The 14,900-nt window shown below is 39.6% G+C and overlaps 2 protein-coding genes across 2 annotated transcripts in view; one reads left to right on the top strand and one right to left on the bottom strand.

Annotated features, from left to right (window-relative positions):
• Positions 1 to 1,143, bottom strand: part of rapgef3 (Rap guanine nucleotide exchange factor (GEF) 3) — a 45,917-nt gene extending 44,774 nt beyond the window's left edge. The window contains exon 1 of the mRNA XM_033628391.2: positions 1,024 to 1,143. The gene's annotated coding sequence lies outside the window, so the exon portion shown is untranslated. The remainder of the gene's footprint in view (positions 1 to 1,023) is intronic.
• A 7,168-nt stretch (positions 1,144 to 8,311) lies between these two features.
• slc48a1a (solute carrier family 48 member 1a) lies at positions 8,312 to 12,293 on the top strand. Its single transcript, XM_033628011.2, has 3 exons — positions 8,312 to 8,757; positions 10,605 to 10,772; positions 10,915 to 12,293. Exons 1-3 carry the CDS (start codon positions 8,628 to 8,630, stop codon positions 11,049 to 11,051), a joined length of 435 nt encoding a protein of 144 aa, XP_033483902.1. The 5' UTR covers positions 8,312 to 8,627; the 3' UTR covers positions 11,052 to 12,293.
• The last annotated feature ends 2,607 nt before the right edge of the window (positions 12,294 to 14,900 follow it).

Genomic DNA, 14,900 nt, shown 5'->3' with positions numbered 1-14,900 from the left:
CAGAATCCTTTTTATAAAGAACCCACTAAATGAAAGAGTCTAAGTGTCATAAAACTACATAAATGTAAGTTTTAGTGATGGATGTTTTTGCACTTATGTGTTATTACGTAGGTAAACTAGTTTTTCAGTGTGTTGTCTGTCTGTTTCCCTCTCTGTATTTATTTGTGTCCGTTCGTGTGTTTCTATTTAAGTCCTCCGGGAATGGGAGTGGGATTTCCTGCAACACATCTACGCCCATGGAACGTGTACTTTGCCAACTGTCTTTGTTGTGCCTGCCTGATGGTACACACACACAAACACTCACACACACACACACACACACACACACACACACACCTTTTCCTTCCTGTCCCCAAGTCCAGTTAGCAATGACAGGGAAAGACATATTTTATTCGTTTGACCCCATGGTCAAATGAGGACTGGAGTGTGAGCACGTGTAAGCGTTAAAACAGATGGCGACAATAATTCTGAACCTCGAGTAATAAAAAAACAAAACAAAAAAAGCATCATTCACAGATCTAAGTTGTTGCGCAGTCACATGCTGAGCCTTAGAATGACCAAATTAAATCAGTTAAAGCCAAGAAACAAACAAAAACAAAAAATTGGTTCAATACTCTTTTTGGTATCCTAATATGTTACTTTTACTTTCACTATTGTTTTACATATAATTAACATGTGATGCAAATAATGTACATATTTCTTATACTTATTTTTCAATATATATGTGTTGTGCACTCTAGTATAATACACATATTTTATATTTTTAAAAGTTTTACATATAAGTGTTAGTATACATAATAGCATAGTGCACATATTTCTATATTTTTGTTTTTAAAATTATCTGTATAACTGATCGTAAATTCCTGTCAGACTTAAAATACTTTGTTGTTAACACTTACATTTGCGTGACACACCATGTATAGTCTATTTTCCATCTGAATAGATAGAATACTTGTACTGTGACATCGTAAATCAAATGATAGGTCAAGCTGTTAATCATTCTTAAAATAATCAGTAACTTACCACTGGCACACGCTCGTAAGAATCTTCAGTTTGTAGGCTTCCACGCTTTTTGTTTTTTCAGCCTTTGCTTGTTTTTCACATGTCTGAGGATGATTTCTCAGTCATTGCTGTTTATATGAGTTGAGGGGAGTGTGGCTGGACACAGCTTCCTGTATCTCTCTGATTGGCCGTGAAGAGATTGCCAGAGGGCATGGGCTGAGTGCAGCAGTGTGAGAGTGTGAAGACATGATTAGCTTTAAGCAGCTGCACAGTTCTTTGGTTAAATTTGCTTTTGCTGTATGTAAATGATGTGGTTTTTATCTGTGACATCCTTTACTACAGCACAGCTAACAACCACAGGAAGGCTTTGAAGTTCAGTGTCGGAGCATGGATTTCAATTTTCTACATTATGTGTGTTTGATTTATAGTCAGAGTAGTCAAACTATAAAACACTGCTCAGAAACATTGTGCTTTAATGTTTCCCGCAGAGAAAGTCACTTCCTGCCAGCCCCCATCGAGCCACAGCCAAGTTTACATGTGAATGTCTTCTTTGTAGATTTATTTTCATTTTTGCTTTGCAAATTGTGCATCTTGTTTAATATATATACAGTGGTGGAATGTAAAGTACACTTACCCAAGTGCTGCTCTCCCCCCAGGGAGTCTTGTGGGGGATACTGCGGGACTACGGGGTACGGGGGTCGTTGCAATGAGCCATCCGATCATTGTATAACCAAAGAGAGAGCCATGTCTGCATGCTTGGTGAAAGTCAAACATGATTTCAATGGATGCTGGCCTCCACTAGGGTCGTCCCTTGTCACCGATTCTGTTCTTGAAATTCATGGACAGAATCTCAAGGCTCAACCAGGGGGAAGTGTCTGGTTTAGAGACCTCCGAATTGCACCTCTGCGCTTTGCAGATGATGTGGTTCTGTTGGCTTCATCAGTGACCTCCAGCCTGCACTGGGGTGGTTTGCAGTCGACTGTGAAGCAGTTGTTATGAGAGTCAGTACCTCCAAGTTTGAGGCCATAGTTCTCTGCTGGAAAACGCTAGATTGCCCCTTTGGGAGAGAGTTACTGCCTCAAGCAAAAGAGTTCACAGGGTCTTGTTCACGAGTGAGGGTAAAGTGGAGCATGACATGGATAGGCTGGTGCTTGTGCTGGTGCTGGTGCTGGTGCTGGTGCTGCGTGTGATTGATGTGGTTAGGAGGGAGCTCAGCTGGAGGGCAAAGCTTTTGATTTTCCGGTCCATCTACATCTGGACCCTCAACCATTGTCATGAGCTTTGGGTAGTGACCACAAGAATAAAAATTGCGAATACAAGCGGCTGAAATAAGTTTCCTCCGGAGGCTGGCTAGACTCGGCCTTGGAGATAGGGTGAGGAGCTCAGACATACGAGGGAGCTCGGAGTAGAGCTGCTGCTCTTTCGCGTCTAAAGGGGCCAGTTAAATTGGTTAAATTGATGCTTCCTGAGCGCATCTGGTTAGAGGTTTTCCGGACATGTCATGTTTTGGACATGAGGCCCAGAGGCAAACCCAGAACATGCTGGAGGGATTACATATCTCATCTGGTCAGGGAATGCCTTGGGGTCCCTCAGAAGGAGCTGGAAAGCGTCGCTGGGGAGAGGTCTAGTCGCCCCTTATGACCTGGCCCTGGATAAGCGAATGAAAATGGATGGATGGATGTTCTTAAGCGCAAATTTGATGTACTTGTACATTACTTGAGTAACTCCATTTTATACTTCTACTGCACTCTAATATCGTACTTAAGTTTTCAATGCCATACTTTTCTTTGTAAAGGAGCATTTTCACAGTCTTGCCACTTTTACTCAAGTGAAGGATCTAAATACTTCCTCCACTTCTGTTTGTGAGCTGTTGTTGTTTTCCTAGCTGATAGTTTAACACAATAACTGTGTTCCAAATCTCACTTTTTATTTTTATTTTTACTACGTACTGCTGCTGTCCTTACAAAGTACATACTGTTACATGCAGTATGCGCCCCACTGGGACATGCTACTTTTTGATAATATAGGGCCCTGAACTCTGACTCTCTGGCTCATATATCCATTACCTTGGGAATAAAACAATACGCTATTCACCGAGCTCACCAGAGATGAAGGTCAACCCGGAGAGCTCTGCTGTTGTTACTTCGCAGTGTGTGTAGTTTTAACTTCTAAGTTATACCTGCATACATTGTAGATTCTAACATATTATATTAATGACAGTAAAAGTACATGTGCATATCTCTGTAGTTGTTATTTACATAGTTATGTCCTCTTGTTGTTGGTAATGTTTATTAGTATTCTGCTCCCTTAAAAAATTAATATTCCTGTTAGTACTGTTCAACTGGTCATCAGTTACTTTAATGTGCTGTCATCTGTCAGTGTGGCTTCTGACAGTGTCAATGAGATGTCAAGCTGTCATCTGTTTGCAGCTCGGTTGACGTGATGAATCTTCCACTGCACAGAGAAATGTGAGTCAGAATTAGTAGACACTAGTCCATACCCATTTGTAGCTTTGTCACCTTCTACCTATGCCAGTCCTCAATGCCTATGTGCAGTTTCACATAGATTGACCACGTCAGTGAGTAGAAAAACGTGGGATAGACAGAATGACTGACTGACAGTTTCCATGATTATGTACAGCATACCATACCATGACTTAGTCATAGCAAAAATTAGAAAAAAAACACCCAAACATTGGTCCACAGGGGGAGCCACAGCGATCGGTTGCATTTTAGCCATTTTTAAGCATTTTTCTGTTGTTATAGTGCCACCCAGTTGCCAATTAGAGTTAAATTTCTCCAGTCACCTTGAGGCATCCTGTTCTACATATCTACCAAGTTTAGTAAAAATCCATATGGCGGTTAGGCCTAGATAAGAAATTAGCTCTCTAGTGCCCCCATTTTGTTGGATGGGGTCAATAATGGAGGGGTCCCCTCAGATTAGGGCTGGGCGGTATGACCTAAAATTTATATCACAGTATAAATCGAATCCCTTCACGGTAACGGTATATATCGCGGTATAAATTTAAGTGTAAAAGTTATAATAGAAGTGTTTCTGAATGGGTTTTGTAGTCCCTTAGCAAAGCTAAATTGATAAAAAAAAAAAACAACAACAACAAAAGCAAAGATATAATGTATTTTTTAGAGCATTTATTGTGCAGAATGCAGATCTCAAAACTCAAAATTAAAACCCAGTACTCTATGGTGCAAAATGTCCCCTGGGATCTATATCAAAAGGTAATTTCCTTCTTTTAGCAAAATCCTAAATGACTGAGTTGTGTTTTTTCCACCTGGACTTTTATGCTCTGCCATTTCTCCTCTAATCATAACGCTGTAACCTGTGACAGGCTGTTATGATACCACAACTATTACACATTCACATATGGAGTTTTTTGTGGAGCCCCTAGCGTCACATAGGTTTACATTACCAAAGGTTTATGACAAACTCTCTTGCCGAAAACCAACTCCCGTGCGCACACGGCGAGAGAGGAGAGGGAGAGACGCTGTGCTGCTGCCAGAGGAGACACTGAATGAGTTCCCTCTGAGCGGTAAGTCGCTAAAAGAGTCTGAGAAGTCCGGGGCTGACATTAACTCACTCACTCACAAGATCTCCAGCAACACATGTTGCACGTGCTACGCTAAATCACGGACGTGAACCAGCTCCTCTTGCTCCGCTGTCTCTGTGCTCGCAGCCATTTTCACACTGAGGCAGGTGCGATGACGTCATCGACGATAGGACGGTAGAGCGCAAATCTCTACCGTGGGCCAAATTTATATCATTTCTACCGTCTACCGCATATACCGTGCAGCCCTACCTCAGATTATGTGTGGTCATATGCCTACAAAGTTGCGTGGTGATGGGTGAAACCCTTGAGATGTTATACACCTTTATGTGATGAGCCACGCCCTCCACAATATTCATTGCCTTATAGAAGCTCAGTTTTAGTAAGTTTTCCAACTTTTGCCAAGAGGGAACTTTAGATATTGGTTCTTAGATTATGTTCACAGAGTTCATGCAGATTGGTCAAACTTCCTAGGAAGAGATCGATTTTAAGTGTTTTTCAAAAAAATTCAAAATGGCGGAAAATCTATATAACTGGAAGTTATGGGTTCTTGAGGCAGATTTGTTCCTCATGAGGAGAGGCATCTCTGTGCAACGTTTCATGTCTCTACGACATACGGGGCATGAGATATGCCCATTCAAAGTTTGCATTTTCAATCAGTTGCTCTAGCGCCCCCCTTTGGCCAATTGACAACAAATGCTTCATTCACATCCTCCCATGACCCTCTACTGCTGTGCCAACTTTCACATGGATTGACCAAGTCAGTGAGAAGAAAAACGTGGAACAGACACACACCCACACACAGACAGAGTTTTCGTCATTATATAGTAAGGAGACAAATAGATCCTACTGAGTAGCTCCCATTAGAGGGTATTTTTTGGGAGTTACTTGGTGTGCAGATGTATTTGTTTGTACTTTGCCAGGTATTTCCTCGATCCAGCACCCACTCCATTGGACACTGTCTTGTGTGTGTCTTTTCTATATATATTTTTTTTATCTGTAGTTCAGACCAGATGCAGTAGAACATCCTGGTATTTTTGGTATACTGCATTTGACATTTTGTATGTTAGGACATAAATCTTTATCTGGCATACTAAGTAGTGTGGTGGTATGGGGATTGGAACATACAGAATGCTTTTATTTCCTTGCCTGACCATATGAACTTGTGCAACACCTTCGTTTATTGATTTGTAATGTATCAAACTAAATCAAACAACAAATGCCTTAACAGTGGCCTCCGTGTAACCTAAAGATGCATACTCTAATATGTATACTCTTCCATGTCTTTTTTTAAAATAAAGCAGGTGTATAGATGCTACAGAAATACCGTAAAAGTATCAAAATGTTTCATCCACAGAGAAATATACACAGTTCATATGTAGAGATGCGTCTTTAAATGAGCAGTCAGGACTTCTGTGAATTTGTGATGTCACAACTATACTACATTGAGACCATTTAAAACATAAATATTCTAAATGTGACCTTTTGTATTTATTGTGGGAATATATTGCACTGTATATGAATGACATCAAAGACATTGCCAAGCAATATAGTTCCAGTATAATGACTTGTAGACCCAATTATGATGATGTCATGCTAACAACAGTCACTTCTGGGTTGAAAACTGGCAACTGATTACAGTTGTGGAGATATGTAAAATCGACAAACTTGTTGATTTCTGTTGTCACAGTCCCACAGTCCAAAGACATGCAGGTTAATTGGTGACTCTAAATTGTCCGTAGGTGTGAATGTGAGTGTGAATGGTTGGTGTGATAGTCTGGTGACCTGTCCAGGGTGTACCCCGCCTCTCGGCCAGTGTCAGCTGGGATAGGCTCCAGTCTCCTCCCGAGCCTTTACAGAAAAAAATTAACTTACTGTGGTCATAATTGAAGATATTGAACATTGTGAAAAATATTGTCAACTAGCAGCTTTAGTACAAAATAATCTGGATCAGACTTCTATCTTAAAACATTATGGGTGAACTCTGTTGCAAAGGCGCTGACAAACTTCAGATTTGTAAATGGTTTGTCAGGCCAGGGATGACTTAACCTGCTTATTCAGTAGCTTCCAAATTCTTAAAAAAATGCACGTTATGAAAGTGAGTAGTAGACCGCCTGAATGTGGAACATCTGAGACATACTGTTGAATTTGCACATATTTTTCTGAGGACATTGCAGGCTTTCATCATTTGTTTTGTAAATGGATGTACGTTTTCAGAATGCGCTTGTTCTTCTTTACACTAACGAAAGGGGAAAATGTGCAGAGCCTGTGATTTATAGGTTATTAGGCAGTGCTTTTACTGATCTGGCCCACATGAGATCAAACTGAGCTATATGTGGCCCATGACCCAAAATGAGTTTAACACCTGTGGTCTAAACCAGGGGTAGGCAGCCTGTGGCTCCCCAGTGGCTCTCTTTGACTTTGACAAAAAAAAAAAAAAATCACATTAATATTAATATTATTTAATTTTATATTTAACATTTTGATTTTATTTATCATTGTTGTTGACTTAAAGAAATTCTTCCATTCTCCAACTGTACATGTGTAGCCTTAGTACTGAATTTAAAAAAAAAAAAAGGTTTAACATTTCATCAACCTGATAGTGTGTCATAGGTCTATGACCTGGCACCTTTTTCTTTACCTATTGCCAAACCTCAACAGCAGTACCAAAGAACCATACATAAACACCAGACTGCAGAGGAGCCATTTTGTGATAAACATACTTTTGAATGCTCTTTTTTTTTTTTTTAACTTATTTTATTTCCTTATATCAAGTGCAGTAGTACAGTACAATCAGCTTTTCAGACACTTACAGTAGTACAGACGCAGTTAAAGGTCTGTTCATGGGTTTTGGCCTTCCATCAATGTCCATAAGTCCATTATCCATATATCCATGAGAGAGAGAGAGAGAGAGACAGAGAGAGAGAGAAAATAAATAAAGGTAAATTTAAAAAAAATAAAATAAAGGTCAAATAAAATAAATAAATAAATAATAAAGGTCAAATAAAATAAAATAAATAAAGGTCAAATAAAATTAAATAAATAAATAAATAAAGGTCAAATAAAATAAAATAAATAAAGGTCAAATAAAATAAATAAATAAAGGTCAAATAAAATAAATTAAATAAATAAAATTGTTCCCATTTAAATGAAAAGAAAAATGGGAACATTATTCTCCCTTCCACTTGGACCATACTAGTCAGAGGGAAAGAAAAGAAATACTTGGTGACCATTTAGACAAGAATTTGAATGCTCATTAGACCCATTTTCAATGTCTATAGTCTGATTTTGACTCAATATGAGGTGTCACCATAAGACTCAAGTATGTTTAACGGCTCCAGGCAATTTTTTTTTTTATTTATTTTTTTGTCTAAAATTGCAATTTGTCAGTGCATGTTGCTGACCCCAGACCTAAACCATCTGAACATGCAGTTCCTCTTTGCTCCACTGGGGGCGCTGTGTTGTCGAGTCGGGGGTTTCCTCAGTACAAAGATGTTTTATGTACAAGTGATAGATAACTCTGCTGCAAATCGCTGAAAACACAACCGAGCAGATTTGTGTTTTTTTTTTAGCACAGCATCACCAACTATTTTGTGTTTGAGTATTGTACGACAGTGACGCACATGTACAGACCAGTTTAAGTGGAATATTGTAGTCCACGATGTTATATTGAGGCATCGGCTGAAGACGAGGATCCACGGTGGGGTTGTTCTCTGGATGGTAATGTGACATCTTTGCGGTGTCCATCAGATAAACACTTGTGTTGGTATTTTGTTGCCGCCTGTTAGCTTGAAACCTAAATTGGCTCATCGGTGTCGTACTTGGCACATGAACAGGCTATTATTTAGCTTTTCCTGAAGCTAGTTTAGCTAACATTGATAGCCGTCTCTCTCCAGTCGAGGGGAGTTAGATGTAGTCGTTTTCCTGTCGTTAGTCTCAGCGATATTACATAATGTGGCGGTAAGCCGTCGGTTTAGCTTAATACCAGTCCGGTTTTTTAAAAATACGCCCGTAACTCTCAGGCCTGTCAGAAACATTGAGGTGACATTAGTTGTACTAAACAATGGGAGTCAACAGAGTCTACATTAGCATAGGATATGCTACCTTTGGCACCCTGGTTGGACTTTCGGCTTTCTTCGTCTGGAATATAGCGTACAAACAGCCATGGACGGCGGCCATGGGAGGCCTGTCAGGTAGGTGTTTAACTGTTAAATGTTGCTGTGATTGTCTTCATCACATCATACCGGAGCATTTAATTCATGTTGTGTGATCCTTAGACCAGGCCTGCACAGTCAGACATCACACTATAATCCTCTTATAGCAAGATGTGTATTGTATTTTATCTGTTCTTTATTTGGTTTCACGTTTGTCACTTAAATGTTAACTCGTGATTTGCTGCCAGTAATTGTTTAAATTGAGTTTTGTTCTGTGTGAGCTAGCTGGCTGAATACTCTCACTAATGTGGGTCACGCTTGTGCATATGACCAGTTTATCCCCCTCCTCAGCATCACCTTTAAAGGGGACCTACACCCACTTTCAAAATTCATTCAAGTTATTCCTATGAGCTAAGACAGCCCGAAATTATTAGTAACCTTGAACTCTCTTCCAAATCTAATAACTAGAGAGCTAAAACCCAAATTTGTTATGTAATAAAGTCTGGAGCTGCTCCTTGGCAAATGACCTGGGAAATATGTTATAGATGACACTGAGAGCATCCAGGGAAATGTTCTGAGTGCACTTTGTTTTACAACTGAGAACATGACAATAGAATAAAGCTTATTAGGGTATATCAAAAAGAAAACAAATATTCTGTGGGTTCATAAAATCAGGCTCCCAATTAACGTCTACGGAGCAGCTCCAGACGTAAATGTATGCCTACTTTATACTTTCATTTGTGCTTTATCAGTTTTGACATCACATGTTTGAGACTTAGCTGCCGTCTGTGGTTTATGGTTTTGAGACAGAGTCGCTCATGTTCACAAACATTGATTGAACTGTCCAAAGCCATGGAAATAACTATTGAAATTTTTGAGAGTTGAGAGTTGTGCTGATACCATTTTTTTTTTCTGTCCCGATACCGATTCCAATACCTGAACTTGCATATCGGCTGATATTGAGAACCAATCCGACACCATCCAGCTGTATACTGTGGGTGTGAAATAACTGCTATCATCAGGGTTTCACACACATTCATTTACTTGTGGCGCCCCACCACGATTAAAACATTTGCCTCATATATATACTGTGCATCACATTCTTGGAGCACAGAGCATACTGTTGGCACAGATGTAGCAGCAGAACGCCAGGTGCAGTGAAAGTGAAACTGTCACTTTAAAAGTTTGTTTTCACTAACAAACAGTTGCTCCTCTCATCTGTTGATCTGATTTGATTAGCTCTGATCAGATCAACTGACCAATTATCCATCAAGTGACTCAAAACTCAAAACTGCTGCTGAAAAAAGAAGAGTTCTGCCTGTGCTATGTTTGTGGACATGCAAAAACATCTGAATTTAGAGAGGGGACGCAGCCTGATACACAAGGACACACAACAAAATAAAGTGAAGTTATACACCTACTCCCCACCCCAAAGTTTATACTTTAAAGTATGTGGTATTGGATGGGTAAATGACTCCCATACTCGCTGATACTCAATTGAGCATTTTAGTCAGTATTGGAGGCATTTCCAATACAAGTACCGGAACAATGCTACTAAATTTAGGTGATGTTCCCCTTTCACCCGGCCATAAACAATACCAGGTTTAGTGAGTGTCACTTTTAGGATGTGCAACTCAATATGTATTATTGCCTGACTCATATTTGCTTTTGAGGGCTACATTTGAGAGTTAAAACAATAAATAACAATATATGATATTGGCTGATAGAAGATCAACAGCAATGAATCTAGATAACATTCTGAGTGGGGCATTTTGTCGATTAAAAAATAGTCTTGTCAGTGCTCCGCTTGACAAACTATGTGATGCAGACATATGTCTGTGCTGCATGTTCTTGTTACTTAATGGCTGCCATGTTTCTTTCGACAGGAGTTTTGGCGCTCTGGTGTCTTGTCACACACATCATGTACCTGCAGGACTTCTGGCGCACTTGGCTCAAAGGCCTCAAGTTCTTCATCGCTGTTGGTGTGCTCTTCTCCGTTTTGGCGGTGGCTGCCTTGATCACCTTCCTAACTATCGCCATCACTCAGAAGCAATGTAATCCTCTCTCTGCTCTAATGTTCTGTATGATATAGGATCAGAATAGAACATTTGTTGTTAATACGCATATGCTTATTCACTCAGAGAATTGATTTCTTAATGCATCCCAATTAATCACTCTGCTGTTTCTGTCCCACAGCTCCCACTGACCCGAGGAGCCTCTACCTCTCCTGTGTGTGGAGCTTCCTGACTCTGAAATGGTCCTTCCTCTTGGGTTTATACTCCTACAGATATCGCCAGGAGTTTGCGGACATCAGCATCCTCAGCGATTTCTAGTCAGTGCTGATTTCACAGACTGCAATGGACTTTTGAAGGTTTTAAGCTGCCAGCAGGAGCTGGTCAAAGAGCTTTTGTTACAAAGAGGTGGAAAAGTAGACCTGGCTAGATTATAAAATCATCTGACTTTTACCATATATGGAGTTGCACTTGTCGCACTTGCTTAACAAGCTTTGTATTTGTATCGTTACCTGTTCTCCTACTTTTAATGACACATATTATACTCCTGTAAGTAGTCATAAGTCTAAACCTCTGAAGACTGGAACTGCTTTTGAATTAATTGCTTGAGGTGATTAACGGAGAGACATGCTATGGTTTGTCAGACAGATTTGATCTTGGGATTGTTTAATCTTAAAACAGCTAATGCACACAAGGAAATCCCCACCATAACCGTCTTTTAATCCAGTGATAAGATGTTAAAATGAAAGTAAAAATACTCTCAAAGCTGAAATCCTCACAACCAAAACTAAAACCTACCTGAAGCCACTCTGCTAATTGCTCGGTTGACGGTGTTTGTTGGAGTGCTTGAATGTTTCTACCCAAATGAGCTTTTTCATAGTTGCAGTTTTGAACCTCATATCACCAGACAGCCACTGTCTTAGTGTCTGCAGAGTCAGTCTCTTCGCTCCCTTCATCACCAATGAAACAATTTGAGAAACAAATCTTTTTAAATCTGATCAAGTATGACTAGCTGAGCTCTAATCGAAAGCTTTTTAAAGAGGATTGTATATGTCTTCCCTTCATTCCCTGCTTTCCTTATAGAAGAATTGAAGAAAAGGCATTCCTGTGGAATCTGTGCTTTTCATGTTTTACTCCACCAGGGGGAGACTTGCTTTGTTTCTGTCAAGAGTCCACTGGAAAATGACGACATTCCTCTGAAGAGAAAACACAAATGAATTTGATATATAATTGCACTTTAGTCTTTGATATGGATGCCATTGTTTTGCACACGGATCCTGATACAAGGGGTCAAAAACAAATCATGTTTTACACATGGTCATCTCTGTCTCACCCTTTTAAATGTTGAAATACACTGTTTATATGTATCATTTATTTTACAGTTCATATGATTTGTGTAGGTCAAGTTAAATCAGGTTTTGTAGTTGGTTTAGTTCCAGCTGTTGCGCATGTCTACCTTTAACCATAAAACATGTTTAAATGTGTTTCTGTTGATGAGAGAATGAATGTGAGGATGCTACATGTATATAGAACTCATTAAAGTCGCATTAATTGTTAATTAAATCATGTCTCCGTGCTCTGTACTGAACACATACAACAGCATCTTAACAAATCAACATGTAAGTGATTCAGCTGCACCTGCAAGGCTGAAGCTTTTCAGTTTCTTAGCTCCACCCTGAAGGTGTAGAGGGTCTTTGGCATAGCTTGATAAGAGATCAAACAAGTGTGCAATACACACGTGTAAGCTAAATGCCTGCAGACGTTGTGCTTCAACAATAAGGTACAGTGCTTTCCACATTTCTGGATTAATACAGAATCAGAGCTTCTGAACATACTAATGTTAAAGTCAGCATGTTAAATTCTGGAGGTCACTTTGTTACTTGCTGCCATTTTGATTCATTTCATTCAAAATCTTTTACAAAATGCACATTGTAAACTTATTAATTGTAAATAAAATGTGTTGTAGTCTTAACAGGTGGTCTTTTGTTAAATCGTGAAGAATCTCTTTGCAAATTCAGTTATTTCTTCTTGACTTGTAATCCTCCTAAACTCTTCATAGTTTAACAAGAAGTTTTTACCTTAAATGAATTATGCTTTTTGCTCAAAGTGTGTTGCTACTTACATCTAAACATTAGTTTGGCAGTTTGTTCACTTAAATGTTTTCAAATGCAGATATTATTTTAAAATGTAGATTTTCTTATAGACCGTAGATTGTGTTGGACTTGTCAGATTATTTCTACAGCATGCAGACTGCAAGATGAACAGAATGATCTTGTACGTGCGCTATTATTTACCTGGTGCTGAGCAAATATTTTAGCAGTCTGCCAACCTGTTGGCTGATCCTTCAAGGTTAGATTAAGGCCTCGCACTTGAAATGTGACACTTAAGTGTAAAACGACAGAAGTGCAATCCTAAAAATCCACTTTGTTTTCCTCAACTGTTAAAATATAATCATCAAATCAGTTGGGCTGGGGTTTAAAGATACAGTTGGTAACTTGTATAAAAATAAATCTTTGTCATATTTGCGGCAACTCACTATATATGGATAATAGTCCATAAGCCAAATAATCTAAGAATAAAGTAATGTTGCTCTGAGTCCTCTTAGTGCTTCTAATGGGATTTGCAAGAATCCATCACACGAGTGAAAAGAACCAAACAGAGCTGAGGAGTCTCTAATCATGTCAATTACTGCTGGTGAACTACGGTCAAACTATCAAACTAGGCAGCACTGATCAAATATGAATCATCAGTGTCACTGCGTTGCCTCAAAATGTTTTCAGAAACACATTTTAGTGTACTGTTTAGCTGTAAATCTGTTCAGCTGGTGCCTGGTTTTATCTGTTAGCTTGACTGTTTCCAACATGGCAGCCAGGTCAAAACCTTTCTCATTTTCTGTGGCCATCAAACTGTATAAGTCCTCCATCTTCTGTACGGAGGAGAGCTGAAACAAAGGACACTAACAACAATATTCACCTACGATAGATGCACCATTACTTTATATGATGTACATTACTACTTTTCAATATCTTGTCCAATATTTTCTCAACATCATGTACAATATTACTCATTTTTATATACCATGTAACATTGATGATCAGGTGCAGTCTGATTTATTCCGCCATCTTACTCCTGTTGTTACTCTATTAGGCCCTGGTTTTACCTTTGCTCCTTGAAAACACTTCTTATCTTGTGTATTTATATATTTTGCCAGATATTTAATACTCTACTGTTTCTAAAACTGGGCCCAGTGAGTGACCCTGACCTGGGGAACCCACTGGTTGTTCTGGTTGTTCTGGTTGTGAATGTTAAATTGTGGTTACTGTAAGTTGAAGCATTCTCTGGCACAAGAATTTCCTTTGTGATAAAGTCAGTTCTGGCGGGACGGTGGTGCAGTGGTAAGCGTTGTTCCTTCACAGTGATAGTCCTGTGTGACCTGTCCAGGGTGCAACCCGCCTCTTGCCCAGTGTCAGCTGGGATAGGCTCCAGCCCTCCGTGACCCCCAACAGGATAAGCGGTTACGGAAATTGAATGAATTAATAAATAATGTTCTATTGAACTGACTTGAACTTTACAGCTAAACAGTACACTAAAATATGCTTCTGAAGACCTCTGAGGTGAGAAATAGGCAATGCAGTGACAGAAACTTGATTCATATTTGATCAGCTCTGACATGAGCAGTGACTGACATGACTGACAGCTGTGTCAGAGGCTCCTTGGCTCTGATTGGTTGTTTTCATTCAGGTGTTGTAGATTGTTGCAAATGCCATTAGAAGCACTACGAAGAGGCAGAGGAACATGACTTTTTTTGTCTCGCACTACTGTCAGGAGATAGTGACAGTTTCTAACAGTTACCACCCACAGCTTCAGTGATTGACAGTAGCAGACATTTGTATTGTGCTTCGTCTCTGTTAAACTCCATCTCTCACATTTCCTGCACCGAGTCTTGTGATTTCACGAGTGACTCAGATGGTTGCCTCTTTGTTCTTTGGATTTTCTTCAAGCCACTGCTATTTGCCCGGGGTGGTGGTCTCGAGATGCACGGAGTCTTGATTCATAGTTAATCAGCGCTGCCTAGTTTGACAGTTTGACCACAGTTCACAGCAGTAGTTTACATGATTGACAGCTGCATCAGAGACTCTGCTCTGATCGATTGGTTTCGTTCACGTGCAA

This window comes from Epinephelus lanceolatus, chromosome 8 (genome assembly GCF_041903045.1).
Source record: "Epinephelus lanceolatus isolate andai-2023 chromosome 8, ASM4190304v1, whole genome shotgun sequence".
In the NCBI taxonomy this organism is placed as follows: Eukaryota; Metazoa; Chordata; class Actinopteri; order Perciformes; family Serranidae; genus Epinephelus; species Epinephelus lanceolatus.
The sequence above is the reverse complement of the archived record's forward strand: the minus strand, read 5'-3'. Positions and strand labels throughout refer to the sequence as shown.